This window comes from Callorhinchus milii, unplaced genomic scaffold (genome assembly GCF_018977255.1).
Source record: "Callorhinchus milii isolate IMCB2004 unplaced genomic scaffold, IMCB_Cmil_1.0 Scaffold3, whole genome shotgun sequence".
NCBI lineage: Eukaryota > Metazoa > Chordata > Chondrichthyes > Chimaeriformes > Callorhinchidae > Callorhinchus > Callorhinchus milii.
The window spans coordinates 26,431,614-26,451,310 of record NW_024704744.1 but is presented as its reverse complement, the minus strand read 5'-3'; the positions used below and the strand labels follow the sequence as shown (position 1 = coordinate 26,451,310).

The 19,697-nt window shown below is 39.8% G+C and overlaps 1 protein-coding gene across 1 annotated transcript in view; it reads right to left on the bottom strand.

The window, feature by feature from the left end:
* Positions 1-4,823: 4,823 nt before the first annotated feature.
* ccm2 (CCM2 scaffold protein) overlaps positions 4,824-19,697 on the bottom strand; it is a 43,339-nt gene continuing 28,465 nt past the window's right edge. The window contains exons 5-10 of the mRNA XM_007904457.2: positions 16,701-16,834; positions 13,625-13,760; positions 11,146-11,203; positions 10,704-10,836; positions 9,893-10,031; positions 4,824-7,366 (exon numbers count right to left, since the gene is read on the bottom strand). Of these exons, the coding sequence (XP_007902648.1) occupies positions 7,086-7,366; positions 9,893-10,031; positions 10,704-10,836; positions 11,146-11,203; positions 13,625-13,760; positions 16,701-16,834 (881 nt within the window). The 3' untranslated portion in view covers positions 4,824-7,085. The remainder of the gene's footprint in view (positions 7,367-9,892; positions 10,032-10,703; positions 10,837-11,145; positions 11,204-13,624; positions 13,761-16,700; positions 16,835-19,697) is intronic.

The window sequence follows — 19,697 nt, the reverse complement described above, 5'->3', positions numbered from 1 at the left end:
TATTTATGTTCGGCCTAATTGTTAAAAGCAATCAAAGGTAATCAAAGCAGTGCTCACCAAAATGGGAAATGTCAGTGTTTTGGGAATAGATCATTTTTCTCACCTTCACAGCATTATGTATTCCCACATCAAGTATAAACAGATTAAATGCACGGTAATTTGTGGTAATTCCACTAACAACCTGATTGAAATCATACAACTGTGTTTAGACAAGGGAACTCATTTTAAAAATCCAATTCGAGTCAAAGCTTTCTTCCAAAAATAGAAAGCAAAACCTTTCTAAATACAGCTACGGTCTGACCAAGACCAACCAAAAACGCAAATCTAATGGCCACCCAAGTACATTTCACTGTCCCCAAATTCAACAGACAACACACCACAGGTCTGGAGAAACTTGTACTGTTCACTTTTTAGTAGCATCTTCACCAACATGTTTTCAACTAGATTGTATAGCACACAGCCTCTAATTGGAAGCCTTTATATTTTACACCACAAAGCCAGTCATGAATGAAGATGCTCCTCTGTTGCTCTCTGCTGGAAGTTCTGTCACACTGCAGCCTGCCCTGAAGTGAACAATTGTCATCACACAAAGCTACTTTTGAGCAGAAATCGAGTGCGCCTTTGCGAAAAATAGCTCGACAGAGTGCTGAGCAGAATTAGATATTAGTATAGATCTCTCTTTTAATTGTAAGCTTTCAGGCACAATCACAATTTTTTTAAAAAGAATCAACATTTGGAATGTGCTATATGCCGACAAATAATCCTTGCATTTAATACAAGGCCTTTCCTTTGGGGAGGATGTTTCTAAGCGCTTCACGGGATTCACTATAAAGTGTAGAGACTGCAATTCTGTCAATCTGTGAGGTGCTTGTGTCGGGAACCTCAGCTTTGAATACAGTCAGATTGACACAGTATCAGTTATTAGCTTTGTCAATCTGAACCCATCAAGTCTGTGTGTATTTCCTATAAAATATCTATTTTCCCTGGCTATATAATATGAACATGACCTTGTAGATCAGGGAGCAGGTTCTCTCATCCAGTTTTATAGGTGGGTACATAAACCATTTGCTCTCATTGAATTCAAATTACAATTGGTTTATTATCCTGCGGAGTCCTGTAGCTTAGTAGTTAGAGCACTCGCCTTGCAAGCGAGACACCTGGGTTCAATTCCAGGCAGGGCGACACCTTGGGCAAGTTTCCTCACTCCACACGCCTAATAATAACCCCTCCAAAATAAAAAACAATAATAAATTGGTCATTTTCAATCCACGGCTGTTTGTGGGACACTGCTGTGCGCAATTGGCGTTTCGCCCACAAATATACGGTCAATTCACTTTACAGTCTATTCTGTGAAGCACTTTGAAACGTTGAGAAGACGTGAAAAGCGCTATATCAAATGCAAAGATTATTATTATTATCACAAAAATGGCATTCACAAAGTTTTTCTCCTTCACCAGCTAATATTTTTCAGGATTGCATTTGTTTCAAAATAGATTGCATTTGATTTAAAATTGGGATTCACATACACAGAACAATAGTTTGCATTCCCCTGAAACAAAACACAAACGCATAGGTTTAGGCTTGCAAAGAGCAATTTCAGAACAGACACCAGGATTTTTTTATTTCCTCAAAGGGTAATTAAATAGAATGGATCACCAGGAAGGGTGAGTGAAAACGTAAGTGTGGGTATTCTAAAAGCTTGCAAACAAATGGACAGATGTTAACCACAGAACCCATTTCATGATTCTTGCTTGCTGAAGGGGTGAGAGTAAAGTATCCAGTTGGGGGTGGGGAGGAAGATAAATCAGCCAAGATATACCTATCCAAATCACTACAGTGTACATTCCTTTGGAAATGTGTTAATTAGCTTGTACCCAGATCCCCAAGGACAGGCTCCTTTTGCATAACTGGGGAAGATGTTATACATTTTACAGGAAACACCATGTTGGTGTTGATTGGATGTAGTGCAGCTTGGGATCCTCTGATGGCCCTGTTTTGGCTCATATCAAGATTGACTCGTTGGGCAAGGTACCACAAGGCAGCCAGTATCCTAAGACCAGAGTACCCAGAACTGTGTACATGTGTATGTCTAGCCAGTACTTACAGCTATGAATTCCAGTGCTATAACCCCGATGCTTCCTTTCTCATCTAAACAGATCATCCTGACTGCAGGACTCACTTCTTGCTTGTGGGAAGGGGGAGAGTAAATTATCAAGGTTGGGGGGGCGGTGGTGCTATTTTCATTTAAGCAGATATTTTGAATGAAAACAAAGCTAATCACTTTTTAATGCTAGTTGCAGTTGATTTTTCCCTCCTTCGCCCGAAGGCATTAAGACCACTTGAGGCACATTCAACTGCTACCTTGGGAGAGAACTAGACTAACAATCAAACCCCAAATTTGAAAAACCAGGGTAGTCCAACCTTTTGGCTGCCAAGGGCTGCATTTCCTATTTGAGAATGTCCGCAGCCGCATAAGCAATATTTTTATGCTTCTTTCCAGAAACATAACATTTACACAGTGCCCTTTTCACATTAGAAGGACGTCTCACATCAGAGGGACTGGTTGACACAATCAACCAGTCCCTCTCTTCAGGCTGTCCCACGCCCCTCAAAACTGCACTCAAAACTCCTCTACTTAAAAAACCCTCAATCCTTGCAACATCACAAACTTCAAACCCATCTCAAACCTGCCCTTCCTGGCCAAAATTATGGAACGCGTTGTTGCAAATCAACTTCGCTCCACTCCCTATTCGAATCCCTCCAGTCCAGTTTTCGCCCTGCACACAAACAATAGACAGCCCTCATCAAAGTAATAAATGACGTCCTCTCTCCCTGTGAACAAGGCTTCCTCTGTCTCCTCATTCTTCTGGACTTCTACACCGCATTCAACAGTCGATTACGCCATCGTCCTCCACTACCTTTACTCCCTCATCCACCTTAGTGGGACGGATCTGCATGGTTCCGAGTCCTACTTAACTAATCCACAATACATCTCGGCAAATGGTTTCTCCTCCCTCCCCTATCCAGTCATCTGCACGGTACCCCAAGACTCCATCCTTGGTCCCCTTCTTTTCCTCATCTACACTCCCTCTCAGCGATGTCATCTGCAAACATGGGGTCAACTTCCACTTCTAATTCTCTAGCTGCGACTCCGTCCGCTGATGTCCTGTCATCAAGGCATGGATGAACGCAAATTTCCTGCTGCTGAATGTCAGCAAGACGGAAGCCATACTCTTTGGCTCCCGTCAACAAGTTCTTTCCTGCGGGTCTGAATTCCTCAACCTGCCCGGTCTCTTCCCTGAGACTCACTGAACCCGTGCACAACTTAGGCATCAGGTTCCATCATCAGCTTTCCTCTCTACCCACATCCCTTCCCTGACCAGGATTGCTTTTTTCCACCTCCGTCACATTGACTGCCTCCGTCCGTACTTCACAACAAAAGCAGCCAAAAACCTCATCTACGCCCTTGTCATTCCCGGTTAGACTATTCCATTACCCTCCTCACTAGTCTCCCCAGTTGCATCGTACACAAAACTCAACTAATTCAGAACTCTGCCGCCTGATACTCACCCGCACAAAACTCCGTACCCCCATCACACCAGTCCCTGCTAGGCTGCACTGGCTCCCATTTACAAAACGGATCAATTTCAAGATCCTTTCACTCATTTTAAAATCGCTTTATGCCCTCGCACCTCCCTACCTATTCGATTTGCTTACCCCCTATTCCACTACCCGCTGCCTCCGCTCAGCTGGCTCCAACCCCCTGTTCGTCCCTCGTCCTCGCTCCTCCACCATCAGTGGCTGTACCTTCAGCCACTGTGCCCTGAAACTCTGGAACTCTCTCCCTCAATCCCTTTCTTGCCCCCTCCGTCCTTTCAAATCCCTCCTTTCTGGGTGAAAGAGGGAGCTTTCTGTGAGGAAACTGCACGGCACGTTGCTCAACATCTGTCCTCAACCCCACCCCTCGGTGGCCGAGGGATTCTCTGATTAGTTATCCTGACAGTGGACTACGAAACACTGCCCTCACTTTTCCTCTCATCAATCACTCTCTCACACTCTCACTCCATCTTCCTCCTTTCAATCACTCTCTTCCCTCCTCTCTCACAGAATCTCTCTCCACCTCCCCTCTCATACCCTCTTTCTCTCAATCAGCCAGGTGGGTCACTAACTGCAGCAACAGAAGCTGACGGTTGGTAAGGATGCAGTGGATGAGAACCGCGTGACTTCTTGACAGACTGCAGTAACGGCCAGCATTATTTCCACTAATCAGGCCACATCCTCCCAACCAACGGCACCTGCTCTGCCAAAAGACGATGATTCACCAGGAAGCGAGGGAATGGGCAGCCATAAGTTGGAAATGGAGAAATCATCCACCAGGCCAGATGCAGCCTGCCTGTTAGACAATCAATCTCAAATGGCTCTAAATGCATATCTAGAAGAGATAAGGTACAAAGAGACCAACAGAAATTAATATAAGTTAATAATAATCCTTGCATTTAATATAGCGCCTTACAGTATCTTCGAAAAGTCTCAAAGCGCTTCACCGAATATACTGTAAAGTGAATTGACTGTATATTTTGTGGGTGAAATTCAGCAGTCAATTGCTTACAGCAGTGTCCCACAAGAGTCATGGATTCACTGACCAATTATTAAACCCCAACCAGTTACGATAGTTAGTGGTACTTTAAGATTTGGAGATAATCACTCTACCACCAGAATCCCGAGTGCACTATATATAGTTAAAAAAGAATTTTTTTAAAAATCATGGATGTTTCTAAGGTTCACACAATAGTTAAATACAAAACAAAGATACCATACTCAACACGAGTGTAAAGTGAAAGTATATTTACATAAAATGGGCAAGGTTGAGGAAAATGCCTACAAAGATAACCACTCACTCTCAAAATAAATGCAGTAACAAAACAGCAAAAAGATATCCTTTCCATGACACCAGTAAGTCAGTACTGATCATCTTAAGTGTAGAAAACTGCATAGGTATGTATTTCTAATGATCCTATCTGAACTGGGAGGGGGGTAGACAATGTGATTATTCCTCTTGCAATTTAGTGCAGTATCCCAGGTACACATATTTACCTTGTATCTGAAGCCATATGTAATTACAGAAGTTTGTCTCCACCCTTTCTCACTGTCGTTAACTGAGAGCAGGTAATCTGCTAAAACCGACATCGCATTCCCCAGGTCGGTATTTCACTCCCAGCAACTGAATTGGGAAAATAATATTATATTTTGTTGCCAGTTAGTTTCACAATTAGCAAATCTAGATTTTGAATACTTGTGCATTTAGGATGGTACCAGCGGTGAGACGACAATGTAAAAAGTGTTTGGGATATTGCAATTACAGTTCAATAGAACAAATAGCAAGGGTTGATTTCTACACTAAAAATGCAAAACTAACATTCAACAGGTTACTGCCAAATTATCTTTTCATATTTTGACACCATACAAATAAAGATTTCCTTTGTGGCTACACAAACTGGGTACATTGGAGATACAAATAAATGCTGTTAGTTCAGTGCAGATCATGAGGTTTTTTGTTTTTTTTCAAATGATGCACACATTTTTCACACATCTTACTTACTGCAGTCATACCCAAATACAATACAGTACATGAATCAGTACAAAAAGATGTATATATATAATGGATACACATTTAGTTTTTTTTTGCAGGGGAAGGATACATGGAGTTTTACATACAGCGGTCCAAAATAGGACAGTATCCAAAGCAATCGTTTATATTACATTCTGCTCTTTAGTTTCCTGAAGAACTGATTGCAAAATTGTTTTCTTCACTTCGGTTTTATCAATACAATAGTGAATGTGATGCCATCAAAGCATTGTCTCAAGGCAGCACAAAAGATCTGCAACAGGATGGCATACGATTGAATAATCCATACTTTAAATTGGCATCTTTGCTTTTAAAAGAAATTGCATTGGGTGTGCAGAAATCAACAGTACAATTGCTTGAAAAGGTATTGCAACACATAAGATACATTACATTAAGGAGTACCATTAATCTGTTAATGGTCTCTAAAATGCTAACCCTTTTGTATAGATGAAAGTTTTTTGTTTCAACAAGTTATTTCATCAATTGACCATATTATGCTTCCCTTATGATAAATGGTAACAGACAATGGACAAAGCTGGAAAATAGCAAAGATTTACCAAAAATCCCAAAGCACTGGAATAAAAGTATAAATCATGCTACAAAGTCTGGGGCAGGGCTCTCTCCTCTGCCCTACATCTTTAAAATCCACTTGAAATGCAATGTACTGCATTTGAAATCAGTTATCTTTGAAGCAGTTACCTGGATTTATGCCAATACAGTAAAACAAGTTACAAATATTTAAATGTGTGCTAAATTTCTCATTTCATAACAAACTCTCCCAAGACCTGCTATGGAAATTTTGAGACGTGCTACCTTATTTGGTCATGTTTAGCAAGTGGAGTGGTTAAGGATCAACATGCACAGGAATTCTAAGTGTGTAGCATTACGTACTAGCACTAACTGACTCCGATGTGCTACAAAACCACTATGATAGTAATAGCTTGTGACGGTAAACTGGCATCATAAAAACTACTTTCTTAGAGGCAGGGAGCTAAAGAGAGATTTGCCCAAAAGTGAAATACAGTCAAGCCTGTCTTTAACCACCTCTCAGGGGACTAAGCCAAAGTGGCCAAGTGTGCGAAGGGGGCTGTCCGAGGCTGGTCATTTGAACAGGTTTCACTGTACATCATCCCTGACATCACAGTATACTGCAATATGTAACCTTTTGCAGCTGGGATACAAAACCATGTGATATGACAAGAAAGATCTTGCCTATTATTGGAACAAGTAAGCGTAACAGCTAGTTTTTTCGTTACAAAAGTCTGAATACAAATATGCATTATTTTCTACAATACAAAAAGTTACCATATGCATGATTTTTTTTAAATGTTCTTCACCTTTGTAGAAATGCTTTGACAAACCATTTAAATATTCACATTGTGGTAAACTTCATTTAGGAACACATCTGTTTACAAAAAAAGTCTGTGGGCTACCAACAGAATGTGCAAATATTTCAGTTTCAAGATGAATCATGGTCCATGCTGCAGCCAAGGGCTTCAATATCATTACTGATATCTGAGATCATTCTGTCCCATTCATCACCTTCAGAAGGCACCGACTGGTCATCTGAACCTGCAGTAGCTCCATTGCCATTCGTGGTTGAATTGGATGCATTACTTAAAGTCCTCCGGTATCTGCCAAAGCTATCTGTTATAATGCCCCTTCCATCCTTGACACCAATGGTTTCTAGGAAGTTTTCAAAATACAAGCTGTCCTTTTCAGGTATGAAAGGTCGAAGTCCTAGATGAAGAAAATGGAATAAACTTAATTGAAAGTATTTGTAAATACAAAGACTAGAATTGTTTATAGTTTGCTTAGTTAATCAGCCAGGCAATAATGATTTGTGAAGCTGTTAGATGTTTCAGCATGATAAAGGACTACACAAAACAATAATCCTTAAAAATATAATCTCCTTAGAAGCTTTCAAGTAATTTGTGTATTAAAGGAAATCTCAACACTACATAATTTACATTTGCTCACAGTTGAGATGAAATGTTTTACAGCTATTTATCATGTTCAAAGGTCTAAAATCACTTTTCAGGTAATTATTGTGAAACGACATGATTTTTGCAGGCAAATGGCTACAGCAGATATGGGGTGCTAGACCAATGATTCTAGAGGAGTGTTGGTTAGACAACGAGCAAAAATTCTATTCGCTTTTTTAATAGTCTCAAGGAATCTTAAATTCCCATGTGAACAGGCAGACAGGTCCTTGCTTGAACATGTTTGTCAGTCTGCAAACTTGCTAAAAATTTAAACGCTAGCTCAATAGTAACACCTTCAAACAACAAAACTAGATTAAACACAATTGGATTAAAAGTTATGCAGAGGAAGAGAATGGAATATGAACTCACCCAAAGAAATACAATAACTCCTGATAACTGGTCACTCCAAAGAAAAATGGCTCAGAAACTAACTATCTAATTATCCAATTATCATGGAGTCCTGTAGCTCAGTGGTTAGAGCATTCGCTTTGCAAGCGAGAGGCCCAAGTTCAATTCCAGGCAGGGTGAAACCTTGGGCAAGTTTCCTTACTCCACACGCCTAATAATAATCCCTCCAAAACCAAAACCAATAATAAAAAAAATTGGTCATTTTCAATCTACGACTGTTTGTGGGACATTGCTGTGCGCAATTGGCTGCCGCGTTCGCCCACAAATATACAGTCAATTCACTTTACAATGTGTTCTGTGAAGCGCTTTGGGACGTCCTCCCGACGTGAAAAGCACTATATCAAATGCAAGGATTATTATAATATCTGGTGTGGTGAGTTAGACATAGCTCTGCAAGGCCACAAAACGGGCGCTGTGACTTGTGCAGGTACTCAGCAGAAATGTGGGCGCTCATGTGGGAGGCTTCTGGTCTACTGGAGAGCCATGCCGTAGCCCCCCCGTCCTATCCTGTCTCAGAGGCCTCTGGTCTATTGGAGATCTGCATCATCCTATCCTGTTATAGGATAGGATGAACGGTAGAGTGGGTCGCTTGACATGTTGTGTCGTAAACTATATACTGTATCCAGAGATATTATTTTCCAGGTGAATTTATCTAATTTGTTCTAGAACAAACAACATCTGGTTCTACTGTTCGGAACAAGATAAAATACCTTATCATGGTCTACATTATCTAGTGCCTTCAGAATCATAAAGACCATAATTATGTTGCCCCTCAACCTTCTCTTCTCCAGTGGAATATGCCCAGTTTATCTAATCCCTCATAGTCCAGTCCCTCCATTCTCTCAATCATTTTGGTTGCCCTCCTCTATAATAAGTGAGTTCAATTCCAGGCAGGGCGAAACCTTGGGCAAGTTTCCTTACTCCACACAGAGCCTAATAATAATCCCTCCAAAACCAAAAACAATAATAAATTGGTCATTTTCAATCTACGACTGTTTGTGGGACATTGCTGTGCTCAATTGGCTGCCGTGTTCGCCCACAAATATACAGTCAATTCACTTTACAGTGTGTTCCGTGAAAAGCGCTATATCAAATGTAAGGATTATTATTATTAATAATCCTTGCATTTGATATAGCGCTTTTCACATCTTCTAGATGTCTCAAAGCGCTTCGCAGAATATGCTGTGAAGTGAATTGACCATATATTTGTGGGCGAAACGCGGCAGCCAATTGCGCAAAGCAGTGTCCCACAAACAGTCGTGGACTGAAAATTGTTTTGTTTTGAAGGGATTATTATTAGGCGTGTGGAGTAAGGAAACTTGCCCAAGGTTTCGCCCTGCCTGGAATTGAACCCTCAATCGCAGCAATATCCTTTCTATATTGCAGTGACCAGAACTGCACTCATTATTCCAAGTGTGGTCTTACCAGGGATTTATGGCAGGATTACCCCACTATTTCGGCTCAGTACTGCCCTTTTAATACAAACCAGTATCTGGTTTACCTAACTCAATGCTACTGAGCACTGTTGTGATAAATCTGTTGCTGGGAAGTTGTGTGATGTACCTTTTCAGTTTCATTAAGTGATTCAGAAGCCTCAAAGTATGGATGAAAGGTTACAACCTCTTCATACAGAATGTCTTGAGTTGTTGGGTACTTTAGAAATATTTCTTACATTTCACCCTCTTTACTCACTCAAAAGTAAATTATGGATAGCCAGCACCAATCAGCTAACCACTGTTGAATGCAATGAGGGAGGCAGACACAATGTTTGTAATTGCAGAAGATTTGGATACATCTATGACCTTAAAGGAATTCAAAGACACTGGAATTAAAGGAATTGAAGCTTAGGCATCCAGCTGTTTTTACAACCTACCCAGCAAGAGAAATTTTCTGCCATCTCCATACAACTGTCGAAGACTGATGCAAAACTCGTGAATTGAGGCACCATTTCGATACTCATGCAAAAGCATAGCAAACTTTTGGATTTCTTCAGACGTGAGCTTTGTTCTCAGCTGAAAGACAAATATATACAATTACAATGCCTGGAATGGACCACATTGTAGTCCAGGCACAATTAATATTCAATAATTTTAATTCCCCAATGTTATTTCAGCATTAGCATATTTGATCCTCTTTAATACTGATTTATCAACTTTACATGTTGACAAAGACATGAAACTCACACCGGGATTATTCAATAAATCTGTTAAAACAGACATGAGTCTTTCCTCCAGTAAGTTTGAAATATTACCATCTTCAATCAGCAAATTGAAAGCATCCTCCACAAACTGATGGACGGGGGTCTGCATTAGTACCGAAATGTCAAGGAACCACAAATAGGTGTAGCAAATAGATTACTGAGCCTATGACATTATAGAATTGGACTGATAGCCCAATGGTAATCCTGGTTTATCAACATTCCCTTTTCAAAAGACAAGCTGGAGGTCAGAGACCCATGGGTGCAGGTGACAACTCAGTCAGGTACTGTCGAAGTTGGGCAATTTTGCGGCCGTTATAAGAGGGCCGCACTGTTCAAAATTGTTAAACCACAGTGGTTCTAGCCATAGTATCCATGTGATGATCAATACTTTGTGGAGCAAAGTAAAAAGTAGCTCATTATTTCTCCTGATCATCATTCTAAAACATTAATCGTCTGGGTTTTGATGTAATAAATTCTGACTTACTGTCAGCATGTAATCTTGAAGCAATTCAGCTGCAGATGCAGATAGTTCACCTTCACTAACATTTTTTATTTGAGGCGATGGCTGAGTAGAAGATGATGGTGAATTTCCACCTGCATCTGAGCCTTGAAAAGACCTGAATAAACCCCAAAAAAAGCAATATTAAAACACCTTAATGATGTAGCAGTGTGTTATAGCACAAAGGTGAAACAGAAAAGGTCAAATAAAATGCAGGAAGGATTCACATTTTATCAATTAAAATGCAGTGTACAACCCTCTATTGTAAGTCTGCCAATGTCTGAGATTAATATTTTTAGATGGTTTAAGACTCCACTTCAACACACAATATCTGGATTGTTCATATAGTTAATACAAAATTAATATTGAACTTGAAATAAAGCACATGTCCATAAATATGAAAGCTTGTGACAACAATGATACTTACAAGTTACTAATTTCTGGATCATAGGGCTCTTTAACATCTGCTTTACTTGAAGAATCATCTGTTTCCAAAAGAAAACTTAATTTAAGTGAAATCAAAGGGGAAACACCAATAGTGTGAATTGAAAAGTACTGTAATAGCATCCTAATAAGACTTCAATTTTGATCTTAACGAAACCAATCTCGCGAAGGAAGAAGTTGATTGCAGATGTAACAATCACACCTACAATTATATTGTTACCAATCCAAGTTATATAACATTTTTGTTAATTTGACATGCTATAGCTTATCAATTAGTTATAATTGTTCCCAACTGATGCCAAAGTAAACGATTACCTGACTTGTAGCGCGATCTTTAAATTATTGTTTGAATCAAGACATGCACGTTTCAAAATCAGGAGAATACATTTCCAATATTGATACCTCCTATATTACACACAAACCAAAACTTGGAAATACAGCCCAAGACAGCATTCCAGCACCCTAAGCAGGTCATAGAACAAAATGGACACGACTGTAAACCTATCTCCTAAGTACAAATTACAAGCGTTTCAAATGAAAATTCGCTCATCAGACCATACGTAACTGCTTGATTGCCACTACTTCCAGCATCAAGAGAAACAATGCAGACAGACACCTACAACAAAATACATTTCCAAATGTTCGACCAAACATAGAACTGGCACAAATATTCACACCATATAGAACTACATAAAACTTACTTTTACAGAACAATTATTTTAGCAAAGGCATAGAATACATTAGAATCTTGAAGAATAGTAATATAGGACCACTAGATAAAATGAATGGTCCAGGACCACCGAGAACTTGATAGGGGCTGTTGAGACCCTCTCCAAACCTTCATCAGCCCAGGCTTGATTATTACAATGCCCCGTTCGTCAGACTCCCCATCTTCTCTCTAACCAAGCAGCAGACCATCCAGAACTTTGCAGACCATATCTTCTTCTGCACAAAGCTCCACAAATACATTACCCCTTCACCTTCCCTCGGCTTCACCTGATCAGCCCCCAATTTGACCAATTTATTATTATTATTGTTTTTTTGAGGGATTATCATCAGATGTTATCACTGGCTCGCCTACAAGAGGAAGTGTCACTTGATTAAGCTATTGGGACATCCTCTTGACGTGAAAGGTGCTATACAAGTGTAATCTGTCACCACCTTTAAACACAGATGTGAAAACAAGTCTTAAAATAGAAACATTATCTATACAGGATAGTTTGTCATTGCAACAGTCAAAAGTGGAACCAAACACCTGAGGCACAAGAAGAAACCATAAAAGTGACCACAACCTGAGATAGAATTACACCAATAAAAGAAAGAGAATGGCATTAACAAAAACAAAATCACTATTTAAAACAATTACACAAAATACAAACTCCAAACAAGCATTAAAAACCCACTCCATATTGAAGCACTTGGGGAAGAAAAGTCACAGAACAATAACAGTAGTTCTCCAAATTGAAAACTATTAATGCAGCTAAGGCCTTCAATTTAACAAGGGAGTCAGAATTATGTAATAATACAAATCAAGCAACTTCCTTACAAAAAGATTAGTGACAAACATTTTGAATCGAGTTTAAGATTGCCCTGATATTTAAATGGTCTAGAATTTGAAAGTGAGATTAATACTCTTGGTGAGCTACTCTCTAGAAGTAGTTTAAAAGAACTTCCCTACTCAGGGGCAGATCATTTTTATTTTGCATTGGAAAATGCAACCTCATGGAGACTCACCGTTTTGGGTCTCCTGGTTGGCTGCCATTCATCTCAGCAGGGATCGGCATCCTTCTCTGTCCTTGATACCAATCCTGATGCTGAAATGCAAATATAAAGTTCAGTACCAGCTAGGACTCCATCTGGTAGGTCTTCATGAGGTTGCATTTTCCATTTCAAAACTTCAAAGGCTTCCTTTGAGTGAACTTTTTTTTAAATAAAGTAATTTGGACTGTATTTCTTCCCCAGAGTATTGTTGTTATATTCAAAAACATTCAAGATAGGTTCACAGTTTAAATGGAGACCCAAAAAGTTTCCCCTTTTCATCTCCACCACATAATTCACACATCAAGGAGAAAAACCTTCAATCAATCCAATGTTAAAAACCCTTACAATTACTTTCTTGTAGCCATTGACACTAGCTTTGAAGAAAATGTAATAGGCCTCAAGAAAGGGTATAAAGCATGTAACACAGATCACTTAAGAGACACGGCGATGCAAATCCAAAATCAATTATCTGAAGTAAGTGCATATTGTTTGGCTCATTAATGACCATTTCAAAATCTTGCACTCATTCATATTTGAGCTTTACAAATTTAGGTTTAGGCTACATAAATCTAGTTTTTAGTACCATACAGGCATGCGAATTTCTAGTGATAAACCATTCCAACAACAAACTGAAATTACTGTACATTCAAAAAAAACATTGCTACAGCACTGTGGAACACAGTGGTTAAACAGGTACCTACCACTATATATGGACATGTGCTTAGTTGGAGTAGAAGCACCATCAAATATTGCTCTATCCAAAAAGTCTATTGTGGATTCTGTGTAAACAACTTGGAAGACTTGACTAAGAAGAGAACAGAGTTCTTCTGCTGCTGCCTAAAGGAAGGAAAATTATGAAAGGACAGATGTTCATCCAAAAATAATCATTTTATCAGTATGTAAGAGTATCGAAGATACTTCCAAACATCAAGCATGTATTTAATGCTGTACATCACATCCCTGTCATCACAACAGTTAAGTATTCAAATTAATGTAGCCATGAAGAAATATTTGAACTTTAAAAAAAATCAACATTATGGATGTAAAATGCATTAGATGTTGTTGGTACCTGCACTTTAAGAATCACTTTAAGAACGAAATAGTTTTTGAAGCATTTGGACAGTGATCCTACTGTGAAATGTTACCAACCAATTGCTTCACAAACCGTTTTTTTTATTGGTGAGCAAAGAGAATGTTCAACCCCATTAACCTGATTAGACTGAATTGCATTCCACTAGGGAACGAGGGTTGTCCCCACAGATAAGCCCCCGCCCCCCGAACTCTTCTAGGTCCTAAATTATCAAAGGACAATGTGGACCTGAACTATGTCTCCATGACCACCAAGCAAAACAGGTGGTCGGATTGCCCCTCCGGTAAGGCAAGCCCAAGCAACCAAGTGCTCAAGTGAGTTCTGGCTTCCAGTATCTCCGCTTACTCTTTATGAGCGCAGATCAAACTCCTCAGATCGGAAGTACTGCAATACCGATCCCAACCAACAGAGGGTCGAAGGCATAGCAGTTGCCAGGGGCTCAATCTTTCCCATAAAAGCCCATAAATTACAGGTGAGATTCAATTGTACCATAAGCGAGTCTCAACAGGATAACATTTCTGGCAGGTGCTAGCCCAAGGAGTAACCGATGAGAACAGATATTACACTTGATCTTAGCACACTGGTAGTACAGGAATTACACATTATTGCTACAATACGTGCTTCATTTTTAACACAAATTAGATTAGAATGCAGTTGCACTACACAAGCAATTGACTTCACCCATGCACACAGCCAGCCTCTTACTTCCTGCTTTCACGCTGAACAGGCTGACTTCCAAGACATTAGGTCACCGCCAAAATCACATCCTGCTTTTAGGTGAAAGGGTGCACAAGTAGTGAAAAGTAGTTAATATGCTAACAAGCCTGTTTCCAGAACATCCCACATAATAATCCTTGCATTTGATATAGTGCTTTTCACGTCTTCTAGACGTCTCAAAGCGCTTCAGAATATACTGTAAAGTGAATTCACTGTATATTTGTGGGTGAAACACAGCACAGTAGTGTCCCACAAACAATCGTGGATTGAGTGACCAAATAATTATTGTTTTTTTTGAAGGATTATTACCCCTGGAAAAGCAATGCGCCAATCGAGTAACAACCGAGTCCCACTTACTGCTAGGTAAACAAAGGCGAGTGGAGTAAGGAACATTTTGCCCTGCCGGGAATCAAACCCAGGTCTCTCGCTTGCGAGGCGAGTGCTCTAACCACTGAGTTACAGGACTCCAAATAACTAAATAGATATAGCAATAACTAAAGAACAACTTCAGTCAATGCTTTCTTAACTGCAACGTTTTCTACAATCTTACCTCGGCAAGTTATCAGACAGATATATCCTTTTTTTTGGCAAGCTGGGTGATTGAGTTGTGCTTTCTCATCTGAACTAAGCCCTAGAGTGTGCTTTGGGGGGGACTGATGGCAGATTGTCACTATAAACACTGGCAAGCTTGCTGCTTGTCCAGCTAGGACCACCATACCCCTTAGGGCCTTGCCTTTCAGAGTTAAAAGGAGCAATGTTGGAAGAATTTGAGTCCCCAGTGACTGGTCAGCTCTTCCAAGTCCTGCCAACAAGCCAGGTTGGCTCATTATCAACAGTGGAGCACTGTGGACGTGCCCATCTCATGAATCAGACAAAGAGATTGCCACAGAGGATCTAATTATTCCCAATATTCTGTATCACCTTGGAGGCAACTCAAAGAGAGCATGCTTACCTCTCCCTCCCTCCCCAATTGCTTCACAAGAGTTGTGCTCCACCACTGTCAACTGCGTTGGGATGCTATCCTGCATGAGGGGCGCTTTATAAATGCAAGCTGTTGTAGTACCCTACACAGAACAATCAGCGGTGTGCCAGCTAAAATAATACCCAACCCAAATTATTTCTTTGAGATAAGTAAGTAGCAAAACTTTTCTGATCTGAACTATTAAGGAAGGGGTCAGATAGCCACTCAATTTTTGGACAAAGGATGCACGCCATGAGAAACCAATGGATATCCTTTACACTCCCAAAGAAGAAAATTAGGGAGTTAAGATGCATCCTGTGCATACCTATACCAAGTAACTTAAAGTTGTTCTCTTTTTATTCAACCTTACAAAAGAATGGCAAAATTGCAACCAGTTGGGTCAATTAGCAAGACCAAGGTTTTTTTTTCTTGAACTACAACATAAGGTCTGGTCAGATAAAGAATACAAAATATTGCAAGTAGTCTTCACAGAAAGCATTTGCATGGTAGCCCAAAATATAGGCATTTCACAAGTGCTTAACTTCCCAAGTGGATGCATTTGCAGCAGTGAGATCACACCCCACACAGTCCTGCAAATGTTAAATATCTGTAGGATTTCTATAGATTAGCAATAAAGCACCTGTTGGTCAGCTCAAGGGGATCTGGGTGACTTAGGCACTTGTGCAGACAAGATTCTCACCCAAAAATACCAATGCATACAGGTGCTTAATAAATACCTTGGTGATAAGAGGCCAAAAGGGAATAATCTGCAGTCCTAATGCATCTCCTGAAGCATGATAGTAATTCTATTTGTGCCAGAGGCTGAATGAATGAAGAATGTCATTCTTTACCCTAATTATCTGACTTCTGGGACAACAACATTGCTTGAACCAATTGTAATATTGCAACTTCAAGTTGATATTTATTTTTAGTTATTTCACATTTCCAAAAATATTCAATTCCAAATGTTTTACACATGAAAAGCAAATTTTATTAGGTGCTTACTTACTTTGTTCTCTGCAACTATCACCACCAGGCTGCAGGGATCCACAGCTCCCGCCCCACTTTCCGACAGTGTCTCTGATGTCTGTACTTTGTTAGTACCTTCTGTGCTTGGATTTGCAGAATTCTCAGGTTCACTGGCTGAAAGCAAACAACAATTAACACACTGAATGTTTTATACAACAAGCACTCCGTTGTATATAGTTTAAAATATTTTGTAAGATGCAACCAAAACAAACAAATTGCATTTATATAGCACATTTCATGGTAGTAGGATGTCCCAAAGCTGGATAAACAAGGATTAACACCTGATCTGTGGGGGCCTGAAAGAAGAGACTATACAATTAAACCCTGGCTAGCCGGACCAATGGGGAAGTGGGGGGGGTGGAAGGGGAAGAAGAGATGCAGTCTGGCATTAAGTGTAATTACAATGCAGGCACCAGCATTTACTGGCTTTTATCAGCGCCAGATTTATTCTGTGCCAGAAATGGCAGTACTAGCATTCTAATTGTTTGAATCCTGCGAGCAGAAGATAGTGAAAAAGCTGCTTCTACTTGTGGGATTCAAACCGAGTCAAACTCAATATCCCTGGCCAGCAACGACAGTGAGGTGGGGATACCCGCTAGGAGTGGGCTAGCGGGAGTCTACATCGCACGGGCCCGTGGAATCTTTACAATTATATAAATTTCAGGCCTAGTTCGCCTACGGTCAAATACTGGATACCCAAATTCTGGCAAGCCAGGGGTTACTATACATGTTTTTCCCACTAGTTTCATCTGTATACAGGATAAACGGTTAGTATCATGACATCTTTGTGAAAAACTTACAATGGAGATAATATAAATATGTAAATATACACACACACACATACATAAGACTCAAACTGTTTAAAGCAACCACCTCTATTTAGCAATCACACGCTGTCAACCACCATCCTGGAACTGTCCCGACTGTTTTTCCATAATTGACCACCTCTATTCACAAACACCTATGTAATGCAACCAGTGGACACACTTTTTTAAAAAGCTTTGTCGGTGTACCAACATCCTTTTCAGGGGCCATTTCTAAGTGAATTTAAGTGTACTTATGCATTACCAATTTCCACGAACCTGCATGTAGACTCCTAGTACATTTACCAACACCGTGCTGAGTAGCCCATGTGATGCTCACAGCTTCCTGCTTTACTGGTGATGCAGCATTGTTAGGAATCTAGTGGGAAACTACATGCAGGCCCGCAGATTTTTAAAAAAAGTTCTGGTCCGGTCAACAAACCATCAAACCCTTACTCAAAGGTCATCCTTACATAAATGCCACCTTGGTCCAGTCCCCTGAATGGTTGCTGAAAACAGTTCTGACTGTATTATATATATCATGCAAATGAGACTACTTTCCTTAGAAAGCCTTTCCAAAGATTACTTACAAAGCAATAAGTAGATTACTTTGTCCACTTTTTAAAAAAATCAGATGTGTTACTTAGCTATCGTCTTGTCTGGACTACAACTTCCTGAATGCACTACATGTCTGTGCTCTTGCTGGTTTATGAAACTATCATTCCTGGGTAGTTTCACAAACCAGCAGGGAGGGCAAAATACCACGCAGTGACTTGTTCTTCCTACACTGCCTGCAGTGCACAAATCAACTGGAAAAATATTATGCAGCAAGCAAAATTGTTAAGCCAGAGAGCATATACTGACTATAACAGGGGTGAACCTTCTTAAAAAAGGTACCAAAGTTTCAGAATGCAAGCTACATATTGCTTACTATCCAGGTGTCTGACTAAGGTCTATGGTGGGCCTATGTTTATAGCAAATCAGATAGATTTTTAAAAAAGAGGGATTAGGGGAATATGGGGAAAGGGCAGGTAACTAGAGTTTGGTCAGAAGATCAGCCACGATCTTATCGAATGGCGGGGCAGGCTCGAGGGGCCGAACAGCCTACTCCTGATTCTTATGTTATGTAAATCTGGACAAAATTGAATCAAATCCAACTTCCACGTGAACCACAAAGAGGCAGCTGCTTCAACCATCTATTTGCTATTTTCTCCTCTCTCCCAACCATTAAACATGTTGAAACACTTTGCAGTTAACATTTGACATATTGAACAACAAATTTTGCTTAATTGCACTCATTCAGCACTTAAGCAATATGCAGATACAGTATTAAGATAGAAAAGGCTTAAAAGACGATGTGAAAAAAATTGTATTTAATAATCAATACAACATCTACTCTTTTCAGAAGGCAAAATAATTCTCCTTTCTAGTTTCTTCGAAAACAATTCAGCACAGGGAAATAGTTGAGGGGATAGTAACAAAGAAAGATTGTAAAAAAGCGGTGAAACAGTATAATCTATTTTATTGTTGAAAACTATTTGATGATTTAGTTTACAAATTGTAACATTTAAGCTACATAGCATTAAACAATTCTATTTGTTCTCAGAGCTCCAGTCTGAATCGAGGTGACCATTTAGAAATATTAATTCCATGCATTCAAAATAAACAATTTGTATACTGCAGGGCTGTTTCAACCAACAGAGAAAAATAACTTCTAGCTTCCTCGACTTCTAGTTTTATAAAGAGGAGCTGAAGAATATAGGGGAAAAACATAAAATGCATTTTATTCCACCTTCTCCCACTCTCCACACACATACACATTAAGTTCTCTAGAACCAAACGGGTGAGGGACGGGGGTGGGGGGGGGAGACGGGGGGGGAGAAGAGTGATAGTGCATAAGCCATTAAAAACTGCTTGAAAAGCGGTACAAAATACTTCTAATAATTCACTAAACTAAGTTTGCCTGTAGAACAGCGCATATTGGTGAGAAGTCCACATTTGAGAATTTTGAAGAAAACCAAAGGTGTATAAATTGAACAAGGTGCACAGGAGCTGCAATCTTTGGCCAACTTCACTCATGTTTTCTTCCACAAGATATTAATTTGTATGGGGTAGCAAATCACAAAGGCAAATTAAATATAGAACCCAAGAAAGTGATCCTAACACTTTAGAAG